The sequence below is a fragment of the Melospiza georgiana genome, chromosome 18 (assembly GCF_028018845.1).
Source record: "Melospiza georgiana isolate bMelGeo1 chromosome 18, bMelGeo1.pri, whole genome shotgun sequence".
In the NCBI taxonomy this organism is placed as follows: domain Eukaryota; kingdom Metazoa; phylum Chordata; class Aves; order Passeriformes; family Passerellidae; genus Melospiza; species Melospiza georgiana.
In genome coordinates, this window is record NC_080447.1 from 12032248 (window position 1) to 12049428 (window position 17181).

General features: G+C 52.6%; 4 protein-coding genes across 5 annotated transcripts; 2 read left to right on the forward strand and 2 right to left on the reverse strand.

The window, feature by feature from the left end:
* The first annotated feature begins 818 nt into the window (after positions 1-818).
* Positions 819-2115, forward strand: CHCHD10 (coiled-coil-helix-coiled-coil-helix domain containing 10). The gene is made up of 4 exons (XM_058037027.1): positions 819-883; positions 967-1150; positions 1334-1478; positions 1856-2115. The coding sequence occupies exons 1-4, from the start codon at positions 819-821 to the stop codon at positions 1873-1875; spliced, it is 414 nt and encodes a 137-aa protein (XP_057893010.1). The 3' UTR covers positions 1876-2115.
* Positions 2116-3366: 1251 nt separating this feature from the next.
* On the reverse strand, positions 3367-7359 carry C18H22orf15 (chromosome 18 C22orf15 homolog). Of its 2 annotated transcripts, none has more exons than XM_058037073.1 (5): positions 7204-7359; positions 5673-5759; positions 5304-5429; positions 4972-5046; positions 3367-4542 (listed from the first exon to the last, which is right to left on the reverse strand). In XM_058037073.1, exons 1-5 carry the CDS (start codon positions 7286-7288, stop codon positions 4388-4390), a joined length of 528 nt encoding a protein of 175 aa, XP_057893056.1. In that variant the 5' UTR covers positions 7289-7359; the 3' UTR covers positions 3367-4387. The 2 variants fall into 2 exon arrangements, with proteins under 2 accessions (XP_057893056.1, XP_057893057.1); XM_058037074.1 differs by having other exon boundaries at positions 3369-4542; positions 7191-7317.
* Positions 7360-9103: 1744 nt separating this feature from the next.
* Positions 9104-9693, forward strand: VPREB3 (V-set pre-B cell surrogate light chain 3). The gene is made up of 2 exons (XM_058037254.1): positions 9104-9152; positions 9365-9693. Exons 1-2 carry the CDS (start codon positions 9104-9106, stop codon positions 9691-9693), a joined length of 378 nt encoding a protein of 125 aa, XP_057893237.1.
* A 1409-nt stretch (positions 9694-11102) lies between these two features.
* On the reverse strand, positions 11103-17142 carry SPRING1 (SREBF pathway regulator in golgi 1). Its single transcript, XM_058036970.1, has 5 exons — positions 16971-17142; positions 16040-16196; positions 14130-14281; positions 13507-13620; positions 11103-12545 (listed from the first exon to the last, which is right to left on the reverse strand). Exons 1-5 carry the CDS (start codon positions 17079-17081, stop codon positions 12462-12464), a joined length of 618 nt encoding a protein of 205 aa, XP_057892953.1. The 5' UTR covers positions 17082-17142; the 3' UTR covers positions 11103-12461.
* Between the last annotated feature and the right edge of the window lie 39 nt (positions 17143-17181).

The following is a 17181-nucleotide window of genomic DNA, read 5'->3' on the forward strand; positions in this document are numbered from 1 at the left end:
TATCCTGTGGCTGGTTCCATTATTGATCCCGTGACCAGTTCCATGATTGATCCTGTGATTGATCCCATTATCAGTTCTGTGATTGATGCCGTGACCGGTTCTATGATCGATCCCATGATTGATCTTGTGACCAGACCAGGTCCATTATTGAGTCCATGATCGATCCCGTGCCCAGTTACATTAGTGATCCTGTGACCGGTTCTATTATTGATCCTGTGATCAATGCCGTGACTGGTTCCATGACTGACCCCGTGACCGATCCCGTCACCTGTTCCATTATTAATCCCGTGATCGATCTCGTGACCAGTTCTATTACTGATCCCGTGATTGGTTCCATGATCGATCCCGTGATTGATCCCGTCACGGGTTCTATTATCGATACCATGATCGATCCCATGATCGATCCCGTCACCGGTTCTATTATTGATCCCGTGTCCGGTTCCATGATCGAATCCCTGTTCGATCCCGTCACTGGTTCCATGATCAAACCCGTGCCCTGTTCCATTATCGATCCCGTGACCAGTTCTATTCTTGACCCCATGATCGATCCCGTGGTTGGTTCCATTACCGATCCCGTTCCCGGTTCCCGTTCCCGGTTCCCGCTCCCGGTCCCGCACGGTTCTCGCGCGCCCTCTGCCGGGGGCGGGCGGGCGGTGCGCAGGCTCCCCAGCGCTTACTGCGCATGCGCCCTGCAGGCGCAGCTCCATCCCCCAGCGGGGCGTGGCCTGGCTCCTGCCGCCGTGTGCGCGTGCGCGCTGCGTCACGTGTGGGCGCGTGCCGTTTAAAGGCGGGCGCGGGGGCGGGGCGCGCTCACAGCCATGGCGCGCGGCAGCAGGAGCGTGTCCCGGCCCGCCAAGGCCCCCGCGCACCCCGCGCCCGCCAGGTACCGCGGCACGGCCGGGCTCGGGCGGGCGCACCGCCGCTCGCCGCCCCGCGCCGCCCCTCATGACTCCCTTCTCTCCGCAGCCCGGCCCCAGCGGCCCCGATGCCCGCGGCGCAGCCGGCGCAGCCCGGGCTGATGGCGCAGATGGCGAGCACGGCGGCCGGCGTGGCCGTGGGTTCCGCCGTGGGACACGTCGTGGGCAGCGCCATCACCGGCGCCTTCAGCGGCGGCTCCTCCGAGCCCGCCAAGGCGGCGGCGCCCGCCCAGGTGCGAGCGGGGCCGGGCCGTGCCCTTGGGCCGCCCTTGGAGGGGAGGGCGGCGGGAGAGGGGAGCGGGGCTGGGCGGGACGGACGGACGGACGGGCGGGCAGCCGCCCCCGCTGGAGGGGACGGGAGCGCGCTGGAGCCGGCGCCGCTGCCCCCGCCGGCCTGACCGGGCCCGTGGGCGCAGGAGCCGCCGGCCGTGCTGCAGCAGTCGCCGTACGGACCGTGCCACTATGAGATGAAGCAGTTCCTGGAGTGCGCCACCAACCAGCGGGACCTGACCCTGTGCGAGGGCTTCAACGAGGCGCTGAAGCAGTGCAAGTACAGCAACGGTGAGCGAGCCTGGGCCTGAGGGAGGGAGCTGTGGCAGCACGGCGCCGCACAGGGCTTGAGGATGGCAGAAACCACCTGCTGGGGATATGGCGCCCTTTAGGGCTTTAGTAAGACGCAGTTGTGTCTTTAGTCAGGAAGGCAGCTGGAAAGGGAAGGATAAACGATTTTCACCATGTCTCTGTAAGGGCTGGGAGGCTGTAGGTACCTTCTTAAAAGATCCACTCCTGCTGCTCTCCCTGGCTTTCTAATTCCTGCTGTATTTGGTACAAGCTGCTGTCCTTAGTGAGGTCGTGGTCTGGTTACACTGGGTGAGAGAGCTTTAACTCCAGCTGGTGGAACATGTTCCTAATGCTGACCCTCTGCTTCCTCCCTGCAGGTGTTTCTTCTCTCCTGTGAAGAATTCACCCCCTCGTAGGGAAGAGGATCGTGGTGTAGAGCCTTGCTTTCCCCAGGGAGTGCCAGGACAGACAGACAGGGAGTGAGCTGGAGGGAGCAGAGTGACCAGCCAGGAGTATTCTAGTGGTAATTCACTTCTGAACTAGTAGGGAAGGAAGAGAATGATTGGACCCAAGGGTCTTCAGTGTTCAGATAGCACTGTATTTATTACAGAGAAATAAAAGAATTTATTTGGACCTATCACCTGTGCATGTTCTTTATTTAATTCTCAAGCTAAAATCAGGCTACCAAAGCATGAGCATTGTCAGCCAAAGGACAAGGCACAAGTGTGAATTCCTGGAAACAGGGGGTGCAGCCTAGCAGGGACTGGGCCTGCATGACTTGGCACAGGGGGATCCAGACACTGGCTGCCCTCCAGGCCAAGGAGAGGCTGAATGAGCTAAGCCAACACGTGTCCCATGGGATTTTCAGTGACAAATCACTTTCCTACAGATATCCTCTTCCTGAGTACCTGTCCTGCCCTCAGAGCTGAGAGTGTGACCTATCTGGCTGTGGCACTGGGGTACAGTTGGCTGATGTGACTCTGAGGCTTTAGCAGGTTATGCAATGTTCTCAAGGTCGCTGGCAGCAGGTGAAGTTTGGAACTGTTCTGCTCTTGCAGTCACCTTGGCAGCACAGCCTCGTGATTGCTGCCCTGACTGGCTTCCAGCAGGACATCCTGTTCCTCATGTTGGTCTGACAGGGAATTCTGAGGTTTCAGCTGGAGTTTTAGTGGCACAGCGGTGAAGCCAGGACACTTTCAGGTGCTTAACTGATGCATTTTTCATGCCAGAACGAGTCTTTTAACCTTTGATGTGACTGTTGAATAAAGGGCAAGTTCTCAGCCCCTTGCTGGGATGTGTGAGGAAATCCAAATCTGGGTGGTAATTGCTGTTAGCAGGTACTGGGGGCTGGTGTTGAAAATCCTGCCCCTTCTAAATGTCACAGTCTTAAATTCTTGGCAGAGATATTCTGAGCTGTGCCTGGCCTTAGCAGGGGTGTCTGGTGTTCTGCTTAGAGACAGCCAAGGGAAAAAGATGGCAGAGATTAAAAGCAAGTGCTGCATGTGCTGCACTGTCCTGTGAGAGGGAGGAGCCACTCCAAAGCTGTTTAACTCCCTTTAAGAAATAAGTGTATTAGGCTGTTGGTGTCTTGCTCTGGGTGGAAAAGCAGCAGCAGCACCTGCCGCAGGTGTGTTCTGCCTTTGCCCATCTTGGCAAAGAGCTGCTCCTGCAGTTGTGCTGTCTCTGGAGCAGCTTTCCCTGGACATTGCAGAGCAGTCCCTGCAGGGGTGCTGCAGTGGGAAGCAGCCCCAGCAGTGCTGGGACTGCAGCTGGGTGGGGAGGAGGTGCAGGTTCCTGTCCCTGTGATGCCGAATTTTGCCCCAAAAGGTGAGAATAACTGCTTAAGAGACTCAGCTTAAGTCAAATAAGCAGGAGGTATTTTATTGCGACACGTCGGAGAAATCACAAAATGGATTTCTGAGTTTCCCGTAACAAAAGCAAGCCTTTTACACAGTTTTGGATATAAGATTACATCAGATCATATACATAATCATATCTTTGCATTAATATTCATATGGGGAGTGGTGTAGGCGGAGCATGGGCAGGAACACCTCTTTTGAGGATCATCTTGGTGGTCGTTCCGGTTGCCTTCATCATGGGCTGGGGTCTCCTGATGAGTCTTCTTCCTTGAACCTTTGAACCCCTTTCCTAATTTGGCCAATTCCCAGTGTACTTAGCTTGGTCCCCATGGCTTGGCAAAGTTCTTAGGGTCAGTTTGACATTGTTGGCTCTGAACATGCTTAGCCCATCAGTTCCCCTATCCCTATCTCTCTTTCCTGTCATTGTGTTCCATGCTGTAGCCGATTTATTGCTCTATGTGCTTCCTAAATGCTATGCTTTCTTCAAATGCCTCACATTCTATGTTTTAACTCATTATTTCTTGAAGACTATCTGTTTTGGGGCTTCACCTGGGGCTGCAGGCCATGCCAGGGGCAGGAGGGGGGAGCCTGTGCCTGCCTGTGATGCTGGGAGTGTCAGGGTGCAGCCTTGTCACTGTAGGACACAAAAGAACTCAAGCTCACACCGCTGTTCTCAAGGTGAAGGAAAAGGGAAGTTTATTTTCTGACTCTTAACATTTATAGTTTTCCAAGAGTGACTGGATTGGAGGGTGACAGTGCCACCTCTCCAATCACACTGGACAAACCAACAGTCTTACCAACTCTCTCCTCCTCCATAAAGGAATGCAAAGCAATGAGTTATTTACAGAAAATATGAGAAAGTTTGCTACAAGAATGTCAACATCAGAATGCTTAGAAAATCTTAAAAAACCAGGTTGACACAGCTTGGGGTGTGCAAATCTCTGGGGGGAGAGGGGCTCTGTACAGGTGACTCTGCTGTGCTGGAATAAGATCCTGGGCAGGGCTTGGGGCCCTGGTGGGGGCTGTGCTGACCAGTGATGGGTCTGTCCCTCATTTAGGGGTGCTCTTGTGCTCCAGGCTCCTCTTGCTCTGTGAGGTGCTCCTGTTCCTGGCTCGGGTGCTGGTGTGAGGCTGAGCCCTCTGCAAGGAGCCCTTCTTCCTCTGCTCTGTCCTCTGGGTCTTTGCTGAGAGCTGCTGCAGCCGATCTGTGGGGTGACCAAGCCCCTCCAGAGCTGTTTTCCTGCTGTGTTGCTCAGTTGCCCATTACGTGTTGAGCAAGGCCCTGCCAACCTGTCAGACTACATCCTGGAGAGACACTTGAGGGTTTCCCCATTTCTCCTGATGTCCTCCCCTCCCTGGTTATTCCAAGGAGCCGAGTCTCATTGTCAGGGGGACAAGCTGGGCAGGGCTCTGCCTGCTGTGGGGTGTCACTCCTAACTGGGAGGGGACCTGCACAGCAGCCCTGCTTGTCCCTCCCTTGGTGCCTGAATGCCCTCAGTGCCCCCAGGAGCCCTGAGGGAACACAGGGATCAGAGGAGAGTCCCACAGGTGCTGTGTGAGGGCTGAGAGGGAACAGGAGTGATGCCTGCACCCCTAACTCCTCTGTGGAGGTGAGGTGGGGGCCTGGCTCTTACCTGGGAGCTCAGGGTAGTGTTTCCCCAGGTCCTCAAGCAAGGATTCGTAGCAGGTGGCTTCAGAGTTTTCTTCTCCTGGCAGCAGAGTGGGAGAAACAGATTAGTCTCTCTCCTGGCTGTAAACTGAAGGCATGTAACTGGGGCAGCTGGTTCTGCCCAGGAAAAGTTCCCTTTCCCCTGGAGCAGCCCTTGGACAAACAAAAGCTCAGCCCTAGCTGTTCATCTGAGCTGGCTTCGGCCTCCTCAGAGCTCCTGGGCTGTGTCCCAGTGGCTGCAGAGCAGAGCCCTCCCCAGAGCTGCCCCCAGAGCAGGGCTGGCTGCCCAGGACTCACGGACAGCTCTGACCAGGATGTAGCGCTGCCTTCCCTGCAGGTGTTTGCTGGCATATTCAGATGCAGGATCCTCCACCTTGCTCAGGTTCATCAGGGTGCCCTTTTCATCCATCAGATCAATGCAGTCTGGAGAGAGAGATGGTGAAGGGAGCCCAGGCGGCCCCTGTGGGGCCAATGTGAGCCTGAGGGGTTTAGAGGCATTTGCCTTGGCAAGTTACACATAGAACAGAATCTGCTGAGATCTGGGGAGTGGGAGGTTTGCTGTCCCTTCCCCTGTGTTTTGGGATGTTCTGTGACTCCCATTTGTTACCCTGTGCTGTTCCTCTATGGGCGAGTGGCAGTCCCTTGGTGACCACAGAGCACTCCTACCTTCAGGCCTGCACTGGCACTTCCACTTCAGGTGGCCTGTGAGGGTCTGGACACAGCAGAGCAGGTTCACCATCTCTTGGCAGTTGGCTGCAAACAGAGAATGAGACCTGAGATAGGAGCATGGTCACCCCAAACCCAGGGACCACATGGGCATGGCAGGTGGCTCCGAGGTGCCCACTGTGGCCAGCAGAGGCAGGACCCCCAGGTGGCACCAGCAGGGCTTTGGGGACCTGCATTACAGCCTTTGGGGACCTGCATTACAGCCATTGGTGCTGGAGGGGGTGCTGAGAGTGCCCCAGGGCAAGGGGAGAATATGAGCGCTTTCATTTGGGGAGAATGGTTCTGATTGATAAAGTGTCTCTCTGTCCTTCAATTTGTTTCATCAAGCATGAGTAGGAAAAAGCAGAGTCCGTGCCAGTGCCCTCCTACGAGCTGGTCCCAGTCACACGGGGAAGGAGCTGCAGATTGTGGCTGAGTCACCCAGGATATTTTGGCCATGAACTCTGACCGAGTTTGTCACAATTGAGAAATCCCCCAGGGCTGACACACGTCAGCACTCAGGGCCGGGGATCCAATTCAAATAGCAGAGGGAGCAAAGGCTTGGGACTGTGTGTGTGTGTGATGGCTCAGCCACCAGTGTCTGGGGCAAGGCCAAGGCTTTCAGCCAGCTGGGTAAGGTCAGCAGAGGGGCTGCTCGTTCCTTCCCACAAATGCCTGCTCTGTGACACTGAGAGCCAGGGTTGCAGCCAGGGAACCCTTCCCACACAGGCCAGAACACAGGAGCTCTGCTGGCAGCTGCCACTGCTGCCCCTCAGCTCTTCTGGTTGTGTCTCGATAAGCAGGGCCCCCTCTGTTGCTTTCCCAGAGCTGCCAGGCTGGGAACTCCTCCTGAGCTATCACAGACATCTTTTATGAAAAATCCTTTCCTTAGGATTCTTCCTGCTGAGAAGCTGGGAGGCCTCAGGAGCAAAATGTAAACAATGGTTATCTGCTGCTGTGGAATGCAACAGGTGCATCTGGGATTGGTCTCATGTGGTTGTTATTAATTAATCGCCAATCAGTCAGCTGGCTTGGACAGAGAGTCCAAGCCACAAGCTTTTGTTATCATTCTTTCTTTTTCTATTCTTAGCTAGCCTTCTGATGAGATCCTTTCTTCTATTCTTTTTAGTGTAGTTTTAATATAATATATATCATAAAATAATAAATCAAGTCTTCTGAAACATGGAGTCAGATCCTCATCTCTTCCCTCATCCTCAGACCCCTGTGAACACGGTCACACTCATCCCCAGCCTCCCTCCCTGTGCTTAGCTCAGCTCTGCTGGCGGGCTTTCCCTCCACGATTTGGAGCAGGGGTAGTAGATAAATGAAAGCAGTGATGTGCAGGATGCTGCCGTGCCTGGCACAGCTCTCCTGCCCGTCCCCTCAGCCCTGGGCGCTGCTGAGCCCCGGGTGCTGTGTCCCTGCCCGCCCCTGGTGGGGGTGACAGGCTGGCCCGGGTGCCCAGCTGCCCCCGCGTACCTCCGAATCTCACCGTGGCGAACATGGTGGAGCTGCCGGGTCCCTCCCTGCCGGCAGCGCTGGGAGCTGCGGCACAGCCCAGGACAGACGGACTCCATCCCCACGGACGCTGTTGTGGTTTCAGCAGCCAGATTGCCCGGCAACGGGGAATGAACGGCCCCTGCAGACTGCCGAGCCTCCTGCGGGGGGAGAGGGGAGGCAGAGCTGAACAGCGGCCTGTGGGAAGGCTGCCTGCTCCATGAGGTCCCAGGCGCCCTGAAATTCAGATTTTCTGTAGTTCCGTGGTGTTTCCTGTCCCCCCAATTGTCCTGCAGCTCATCTGGGCTGTGGTGGTGCCACATCTGCTCACCCTGCTCCTAGCTGAGGCCAGCACTGCTGCAAGGCCAGCCTGGCCTGCTGTGTGACATGGCTGATGCCACTGGAGGAATCCCCCTGAGGACCCTGCTCAAAACCTGCTCGCTGGCATGGGGTTTTGCAGCCCCGTGTGGACATGGTCATGTGCCGCCTGCATCTTCTGTTTGGTGCCCAAATGTTGCTGTGCAAGTGTTCCTGCAGCCAGGGCCCTGTAGCATCATCCCCTTTTCCTGTGGAAAACATGGATGGAATCATGTCCCTGGGCTGCTCAGCAGATGGGGAGGCAGGAATGGAGGGAACCAGTAACAACACTGACGTGCTGCATTATCCAGTGCTCACTGCTCTGAGGACAAATTCCCTTTCTCTGGAATGCCCCTCTTTGCATGAGGAGGGGATTTCCCTCTGTCTTGCCAGGTTTCATTTCACAGTCAGTCCAATCCATGGACTTGACCTGCTCAGAGCTTGGGACAAGGTGTGTGTGACACTCCTCCCCTAGGACCTGTGCAGGGAGACTTGTGTTCATCTTGGCACCCTTTGGCAGAATGTGGGCAGTGCTGGTGGGCAGCAGCTGCACCTGCAGGGTGCTGATACCTGCCAGAGCTCATCAGACACAAACTGCTGATAAAATGCAGCGGCAAACTTGCAGATGTCTTTGTCTGGGGCCTCTGTGGGTGCTGCAGAGGGAGGGAGTGGCTGTCCCTGGGTGGTGATGAGGCGGCACAGGCAGGGGCTGAGCCTGCCTGGGGAGGGCACAGGAGAGGTGCCCGGTGCCCTCACGGCTGGAGAGAGCCCGGGCTGGCGGCCATGTGACACGGTGGCCCCGTGGCAGGTGTCACAGGCGGGAGTGGCTTCACGCCCGCTGAGCTGGTGGCCGTTGCTGTGACAGTCTGCTGTCCTTCCGCAGCAGCTGTGCTGCAGCCACCCCTCCCTGGGGACACCGTGTCTCCCTGGGGACACCGCGCCTCCTGCCCGCTGGCCTCAGCAGCCACCCAGCAGGGCTGCCCACGCTGCTGCTCCTGAGGGGCCCTGGCCAAGAGGCAGCACCCCCAGCTTGCCCTGCTGCAAGTTCTGCTGAGACCCTGCCCTGTCACTCCTGCCACAGTGATGGAGCTGCATGAAGGCAGCAGCAGCTTTCCTCCTGTTGTTTCTGTGATGGGACAGCTCCCTTCTCCCTGGTGGCCCCCAGGCTGCTGCCCCCCCAGGGCATCCCTGGCACAGTGTGGCTCCTGGCCTCCTGCATGCCTGGCAGCAGAGTGTGTGGGGCTGCAGGGAAACCTCTCTGCTCCTCCCATCAGCAAAGAGAGATGGTCAGCGATGCCCAGCGATGGGGTGAGCTGCAGGTGTGCTGGTGCAGCTGAAGGAAATGGCTTGAGGTGAAGGTGGGTGGCTCTCAGCCCTCCCTGCAGGCCAGCTGCAGCAGAGCGAGCAGCCCGGGGAGCAGAGTCCCTGAGCCCCCCGTGTCATTTACATACACCCCACCAGTGGCCACGGCACAGCACCCGCGCTCGTGCAGCACCCAGAGCTGCTCTGAAACAGCCTCCCTGCCTCTGCCTCCTGCCATGGCCCTGCGAGTCACAGCCCTGCTCCTGCTGGGGACGCTGGGCACAGGTAAGGGGGGAGGCAGCTCTGCCTGGGGGCACTGCAGCATGGAGGGCAGGCTGGGCTCTCCAAGGGGGTTGGTTTGAGTAGGGGGCTTGTGATGCAGGGTGGTGGCTGGGGAATGCTTTGTGGAGTTAGTGATGGGCTGGAAGTGTCCCCCGTCACATTTGGGGGCTGAGGGTGATGGGGGACATCCCTAACTGCCTCCCTGGTGTGTGCAGCTGCCAGGGCTCAGCCCGTGCTGAGCCAGCCCCACTCGGTGTTCGTGCAGCCCGGGCAGAGCGCTCGGCTCTCGTGCACGCTGAGCCCGCAGTACAACATCAGCCACTTTGGCATCTCCTGGTACCAGCAGCGCCCGGGGCACTCCCTCACGTACCTGCTCTACTACAACTCCGAGGGAGACAAGCACAAGCCTGCCAGGACTCCCGAGCGCTTCTCGGCCACCAAGGACCTGGCCAGCAACGCCTGCATCCTCACCATCGCTGCTGCCTGCCAGGACGACAGTGGCACCTACTACTGTGCCCTGTCACCCGCCCTCAGGTGGCTCTAGAGAGCGGCAGCCCTGGGAGGGATGGTTAAAATCCACCTCTGCATTGAGACATAAACTTGAAAGAATTTCGGGTTTTTAGAGGTTTTAGTTAAAGTTAAGCCTTTAATATTAGAGTTTATCAAAGTAAATAGGTAGGCTTTGATGAGGTTAAGAGTTAGTAGTTTAATAATTGATTGCTTGTCAATATAATGTTTGGTTAGCTGGGTTTATAATGAAGAATATAGAAACTGATAAATAGCTTTTAAGAATATAAGACAATTGTGGCCTCCTCTGTTCTGAAACCAATTGAAGACTGGAATGGGAGTTTTACCAATGGGTTCATTTGTCATATTTGCATTGAAAAGGTAGAAAGGTCAGAACGAGGAAGACTTCATTTACTTCCTCATTTTGGGACCTCTCCCCATGAAAGGGACCACCGACCCATTTCAAGGAACAAACTGTGCATGGCTTAAAAGCTTTTTAACTAATTACCTTACGAAGCGGGGACTGGGATGTAACAAAGTTATGAATATGCCCTTTGTATTTTGGGTATTCAATACTTGTACAGATAAAAGCACTCTGTAATCACCTGTAAATTGTGATGTGTATTTGGGAACCATCCCACAATAAACATGTACTTTCTAACTTTAAACTGTTAGAGAGTCTTTGTCCGCCACAGTTGGATATTGGTACTGGATCGATATCCATATTTTTAATAAATCAGCATGCTTGAGCAGGCCCGGCAGTGCTGCAAGCTCCTCTTTGTCCCCAAGCGTCCCTCACGGGGCATCAGCCGGGCACGGCCGCGGAGCGGGAGGATGAGGGCTCGGCCTCGGCCTGGCTGTCCTGGGCTCTTCCAGCGTCTGGCACAAGGCGGCCTCCACCTCGCTGGGGCTTCCGCAGAGTTTAATGAAGTTAATGAAGTTAATAAAGGCCAATCCTGAGCCGCGGCTCGTGTGGTGTGTGCCTGAGCCGTAAGGGGCTGCGGGCCTGGCGGGGTGTGTGGGTCGGGAGAAGCCCTCACCCAGCCCTGGAGCAGCCCCTGGTGCCCCAGCACAGCTCCCGAGGGGACAGGGACACGCGTGGCCCCGCGGGGACGCTGTGGGGAGGTTTTCTCGCAGAGGGATGCAGGATTTTCCCACAAAATTCCCACACAATTGGGGAAAATGCCGGGATGGCCGCACTGCGCATGCTCAGCTCGGCGCGCCCCCGGCGGCGGGAGTTACGACCCAAGGGCGGGTGTGGATGTCACGTGAGGGGCAGCCGGCGCTACTATTGGCTCAAGGGAAGGCAAAAATGGCGCGTAACTTCCGGGTTACCTCAGTATGCGTCAGGGCCCCGCGGCGGTCGGGTCGGGTCGGGTCGGGCCGGGCCGCTGCCCTGCGCTCAGCATGTGCGAAAAGCCGCGCCATGAAAAGTCCACAAAGGAGACAGAGGAGTCCTGCAACTTTATTCGAATATAGGGAGACAGTCCACTACGCCATACCCCCGTGGGGTCTCTGTCGAGATTTCGGAGCACGCAGCCTCCTTTTATCCTAAACTCCCGGGCCCAGGTTGCTGTCTTCCTTTCCTCATTGCCTGAGGTACAGTGGCAGGAGCTGGGCACTGGGTTGTGTAAAGCAAGCAGAGGATAATGAATTCTTGTCTTCTTAACTGAGTCTTATTTATTATGTTTGTCAAAGGTGAAGATCAGCTCGAATTTGGTGCAAGGGGTTCCAAGGGCTAAAAGGAAGCTGCTGTTTGCTGCCTGAGATGCAGATGTCAAACATTTCAGGATCTGGAGCAGGCTGGAAAGGCACAGGCAGCTCTGGGAAAGGTGCTGGGGAGAGCTCAGCTCCACCCTTTGGCCTCCTGCACAACCAGGAGTGAATTTGAAATACTGAGGCCTGAACAAGTTCAAGCAAACAAATCTTCCTAGCTCCCTGTCAGCAAGTGGGCAGCAGAGAGCTGCTCACAAAACTGGACTCCTCTTTGAGGAAACTGCTGCAGAGTAACAAGGAAAGTGTTTAGAGACAATAAACATCCCATCCTGGGCAGATCCCTGCTCTTCTCTTGTGCTATGGGACTGTGGCAGAACAACTCCATTGGAGTTCTGAATGGTTAAACTCACTAAGAGGAACATAAGGACTATAGTGACAAATCCCAAAAAAATTCCTTTAGACTAAGGAGGAAAAAAGCCCCTACCAACTTTAGTCAGGATCTAAAATATCCCTTCTAGCTGACACAGCAGAGCAGGGACTGAAAGGCATCCACAACTAGCTATGCAAAGCATCCGTACTTTCAGCCAGTGACCCATATAAAATGAATAAATAATTCATAATTACATATGTAGTGTACACCATGCATGCCAAGAAGGGCTCCAGAGAGAGAAGCACAGTGGGCATACTTTGCCCTCTGAAAGGAAAAGTCCTCCAGTTACTTCTGTCACCCTGGAAAGTCTCTGAGACCCAACTAAACCTCCATTTACAGCTGCAAAGCCACATTAGATATTTTCCCCATGATGTTCTATAGCCTAGATTGACTCCACGATTCCTGAAATTCAGAGGAATTACTCAAAGAATGCACTGGCACAGCAGCACAGTGCCAGCACCCCAAAGCAGGTGCACAATAATTTGAAGAAAGCAGGATTCAGTCCCAAAAGTTCATTACTTCCTCTCTTCACCTCTGGCTTTGCCCCCACACACAAGGCAAGTTTTTTACACCGAGGCTTTGGTAAAGCAACAGCTGCTGTCTGGTCCTTCTGGATTCAAGGCTGCAGTTCCTTCCTCTGCTGCTCAGATGTGCAGCTCTCAGACAGGCAGCAGCTCTGGGGGATACTCCCCATAGCAGTGTTTGGCAATTGGGTCTCTGTAGGTGTTTTCATGCTGCACACTCTGCCAGGAAAGGAGGAGAAGCTTTAACAAAACACACACAGTGAAACAAGGCATCCCTTCACCGAGGGACAAATTGCACAGAGGTTATGCACAGGCAAAAAAAAAATCCCAAATTATTCTAGACATCAGAGTGCCTTTGGATCAAAGAATTCTGCACTGCCAGCACACAAGAGCCAGCTGCTGCATTACAGCACTGCAATGTTGAACCAGAACCTCCTTTTCAAGAGAGTACCCAAATAGGTGGGAAAATATTTCATAAAAAAAACCCAACAACTTAGATCTGTTTAGGCAGTATCACCAAATGCTGTAAGCAAGCAAAGCCCAATAAAGTTGCAACTTGAAATGTCTGCATTTTTCTAGACAAAAGGTAGAGTTCAGATTTTATGATTTTATGTTTAAAAAATCCCAGTAACTTTGCAGACATTTGGAACTCTATCCTTTGTTTGCAGTCCATCCCTATTGCTACCTGAAATACTGAAGCTGCAGGACATACCCAACAGCACTTTCTGAAAGGGCCACTGCTTGCTTAGAGCAAAACTTCTAATAAAATCACATGGGTAACAGAGGTTCACCTTAAAAATTAGCAGAGAAATTACAGCACAGTTTTGGAGTTACCATGCGGGTGACTGTCAGCACAGGGTGAGTCTCCAGCTGTACCATAAAATAAAGAGCATTCTGAGGCTACTGGGAACAGCTCTCATTGTCTTCATCCTCATGAGATCTTCCCCAGAACTCATCTGAGATCTCCACTGGTCACTGAACTCAGTCTCTTTTTGGTTAAGCTCTTATTTTCTACAGAGAATGTGCAACTCATCCTGCTCTATATAAAGTGCTTTCCCTTCAGGCTGGCTCTCAGCCACGGCTTCAGCTTTTATGAAAACACAAACACAACACACCTGTTCAATTCACAGCACTGAGCCCATTTCCCGAGGGCGTTTCTGGACATGTGCTGGTGCCTCACCTGTGATGAAGTCCTGCACTTGGCCAGACACAGCTCAAAGTGATCCTCCACGGCCATGAAGAGGTTCTGGAACGCCATCGCCGCCCGGTTCAAGAACCGCTCCAGGAGGTGTTGCTGAAGTGGTCAGCAAAGAGAAGGCAAAAATCAGAAACACACTGCTCCAGCAAGAAGCAATCAAAGCCCACCCCAGCCTGCAAAGCTCAGGCATCAGAGGAACAGTGAGGAACTCCACTTAGGATTTCTAGCAAGCACTGAGAGCTAATGCCTCAGAACCACAGCAGCGGGACTAGAATCTAAGAGAAGCTCATAGAAAAAGGGGAAATTACAATTAAAAAACTAATACTGGCTGCAGTAACTCTTCTGCAATCATTTCTCTTCAGCAAATGCAATTCTCCTGAAGCTGAAACACTTTTCAAGTCTCCCAGTATTTCCTCCCAAAAGTGGGAAGGATGAATTTTGTTACAGCTTTATTTATAGCTTGCCATACACTCCTTGGAGGCTTTCCTCATCATTCCAAGAAACAGATCTGTCTCTCTAATAAAGCTCCTCACAAAGAAGCTCTTTTAGCCACAGAGGGACCCCAGCAGCTGAGAACCCCTGGAAAGCAGGAGGGAATCCACCACCTTGCTGGGCTGCAGGCAGCAGGACACGCAGAACTCGTAGATGCTGCAGCAGCCGTTGGGCAGGCAGCTGTCACAGCTGTACAGCTTGGTGCTGGGCACGTGCACATTGCAGCAGCCATTCACCAGCAGGTCCTTCCTCTCACAGATGTAGCCTGGAAAACAGCAACAGGAGTGACAACTGGCAAGGCACACCCCTCTGTATGTCCTGTGGAAATCTGCAGTAAGGATCACAATCCCAAAGAGCAGGTTTGTTTGTTGTTTAGTGGGTTATGATCCCCCTCAGTCCTGTGCAGCCACTCTTTGAAATGGAGAGCAGTGGTTCCGACAGCCTGGTGTTATCTGCACAGCCATCACATCCTACTCTAATATGTGTTCTATATACACCAAGAGTATTTAAATGCACATTATTTAACTCCTGACTTTTTTTTGGGCACAGGTCCTTATTGTGAAAGGGGAAATGGGATTGGCATTGATTATATTAGAAAAAAACCATGATAAACGTTTTTGCAACAGGTCTGTGTCTGGATAATTGTCTTACAGTTCAGTATGAAGAGACTTAGATTTAGCCATGCAGGACAGAGTAATATTCATTGCTGAGTGGAATCCTTAACAGTATAGAAATATGGTGTATATTACAGAATATACACCATATTAAATATATACAGAAATGGTACTAACACAGTGTTAAGACAGTGAGAGAGCTGTAATTTTTAGAGATCTTATGAACTGTCACTAAGCCTAAGTCAGGCAGTGCCAAATGTAACATTGGTTCAAATCACAAAAGATGTGGTGGGTTCTCTGTACCTGATTTGTGGCCAAGAAAGAGCCAGGTCTAAGCAAGAATCACAATCCTTAAGAACAGGTTTGTTTGTTATTTGTAGATTACAGCCTGTGTTATCTGCACAGCCATCACATCCTACTCTAATGTATGCTCCATATACACCAAGAGTATTTAAATGCAGATTATTTCAGTTTTGACTTTTTTGGGGCACAGGTCCTTGTTGTGAAAGGGGAAATGGGATTGGCATTGATTATATTGGAAAAAAACCATGATAAATGTTTTTGCAATGGGTCTGTGTCTGGATAATTCTCTTACAGTTCAGTATGAAAAGACTTAGATTTAGCCATGCAGGACAGTGTAATATTCATTGCTGAGTGGAATCCTTAACAGTATAGAAATATGGTGTATATTACAGAATATACCATATTAAATATATATAGAAAACGGTGCTACCACAGTGTTAGACAGTGAGGGAACTGTAATTTTTAGAGATCTTATGAACTGTCACTAAGCCTAAGTCAGGCAGTGCCAAATTTAACATTGATGCAAATCACAAAAGATGTGGTGGGTTCTCTGCAGCCTTTTTGTGGCCAAGAAAGAGCCAGGTCTAAGCAACAAGCACAGTGTCTTTAACTTCTACTGCTTGGAACAAGTGGTTAATAACCTTGGGTTTACAAGGGTCAGACAAGCTCGTTAACTGTGACTGAGCACTAATTACACCACCAGCCCTGAGCTGCCTCCATGCAAGGCCAAGGTTTCCTCAGTTGCTCTCCCTAACCCCCCTGACAGCAGCAGAGGGAGACACAGAGAGCTCTGCAAGCAGCCACAGCAAACTGAGCAGGACTCAATGTCTGGGTTCTGTGCAAAGGTAACTGTAATTCTTTGAATTTTAGGTGGTCACAGTCACACTCACACAGCCCTGAGCCTGAGTGTGGTGTGCACACAACCACAGCAGCAGCACCTGCAGCCAGAGTGAAATTCAGGCAGCCAGGAGAACAGGCCAAGGGCTGAGTGAAAATGCCTTAATAAAGAACAGCTGCTCCATCAAAGTGTCATCAGTAGTCACAGAGGCAAAGCAGCATTCAGCACTGCCATATGCAGAATAAATTCAACTAAATATCAACTGTACCCAGTTCATCTGTAATGAGGAGCTTCCCCTGCACAGAGTTCCTGCACTGGTTGCTCAGCTGACTGCTGTTCCCCGAGCTGAACTTCACCTTCCACATGATGGGCTGCTCATGCTCCTGCACTTGGAGGAGAGTCCGATCTCTCACCATCCTCTCTTCCTGCAAGGAAAAGCAGGAATGCAACCAAACATGCCAGCTCCTCCTGCCACTTCAATCCACATAGCTCTCCCAGCATTAAAGATGCCTAGTACTTGTAAACTCCCCAGCACAGGAAATTCCACCATCAATATTGCAAACAATTTACTACTTGTAGTATTTTACTTCATAGTTCAACAGGAAGATACACATTCCAGTAAAGTCAGGGTATTCCAGTTCACCATGGATCAGCTAACACAGCTGAACTTGGTCACTACAACTACAAAAGTAGTATATTTTATATTAAATATAACAGCTGAACATATTTTATATGTATATTTTATAGTAAAGTACATGTTATATTAAATATATTTTATATTTATATATATATATTAAATAAGTAATGTGTACTATATTGATGTAATATTAATATACGATAATATAATATGTATTAATATATAAAATATAAATTTATGAAGTATATTTTATACTAAATATAATAGCTGAACAAATTTTTCTTTCATGAGCCCTTTGCCAGTGGAACCACCACTCCCAAGAGACTGAACAACACCCATCAAACCCAGTGGAGACTTTCCCAGTTTCGGTTCAAACCGCTGTTGCTGCCAAACACAGAATCAGGCGTTCCAATTTTAAACTCTTGCATCCATGAAATATTTATAACGCCATTCTTAGGGCAGCATCACCCAGGGTGCGGTGACAGCACCTGGAGAACGAGAGGCCCGTGCCATACGGGCAGTTCTAACCCAGCCGCGGCTGCGGGGCCCGGCCGGCACCGACCTGCTTGAAGGTGCTGCTGATGAAATAGACGAGCGAGAGCCCGAACACGACGCCGAGCACCCAGCGCTTCCGGAGCAGCCTCCGCCAGAGCACGGCCCCGCAGGGCACCATGGCCGGGCTCGGGGCAGCGCGGGCCGGGGGCCGGCATCACCGGCGGGCGCAGCGAGCCCCGGGCGGCCCCAGCGCGGCCCCAGCGCGGCCCCAGCGCTTC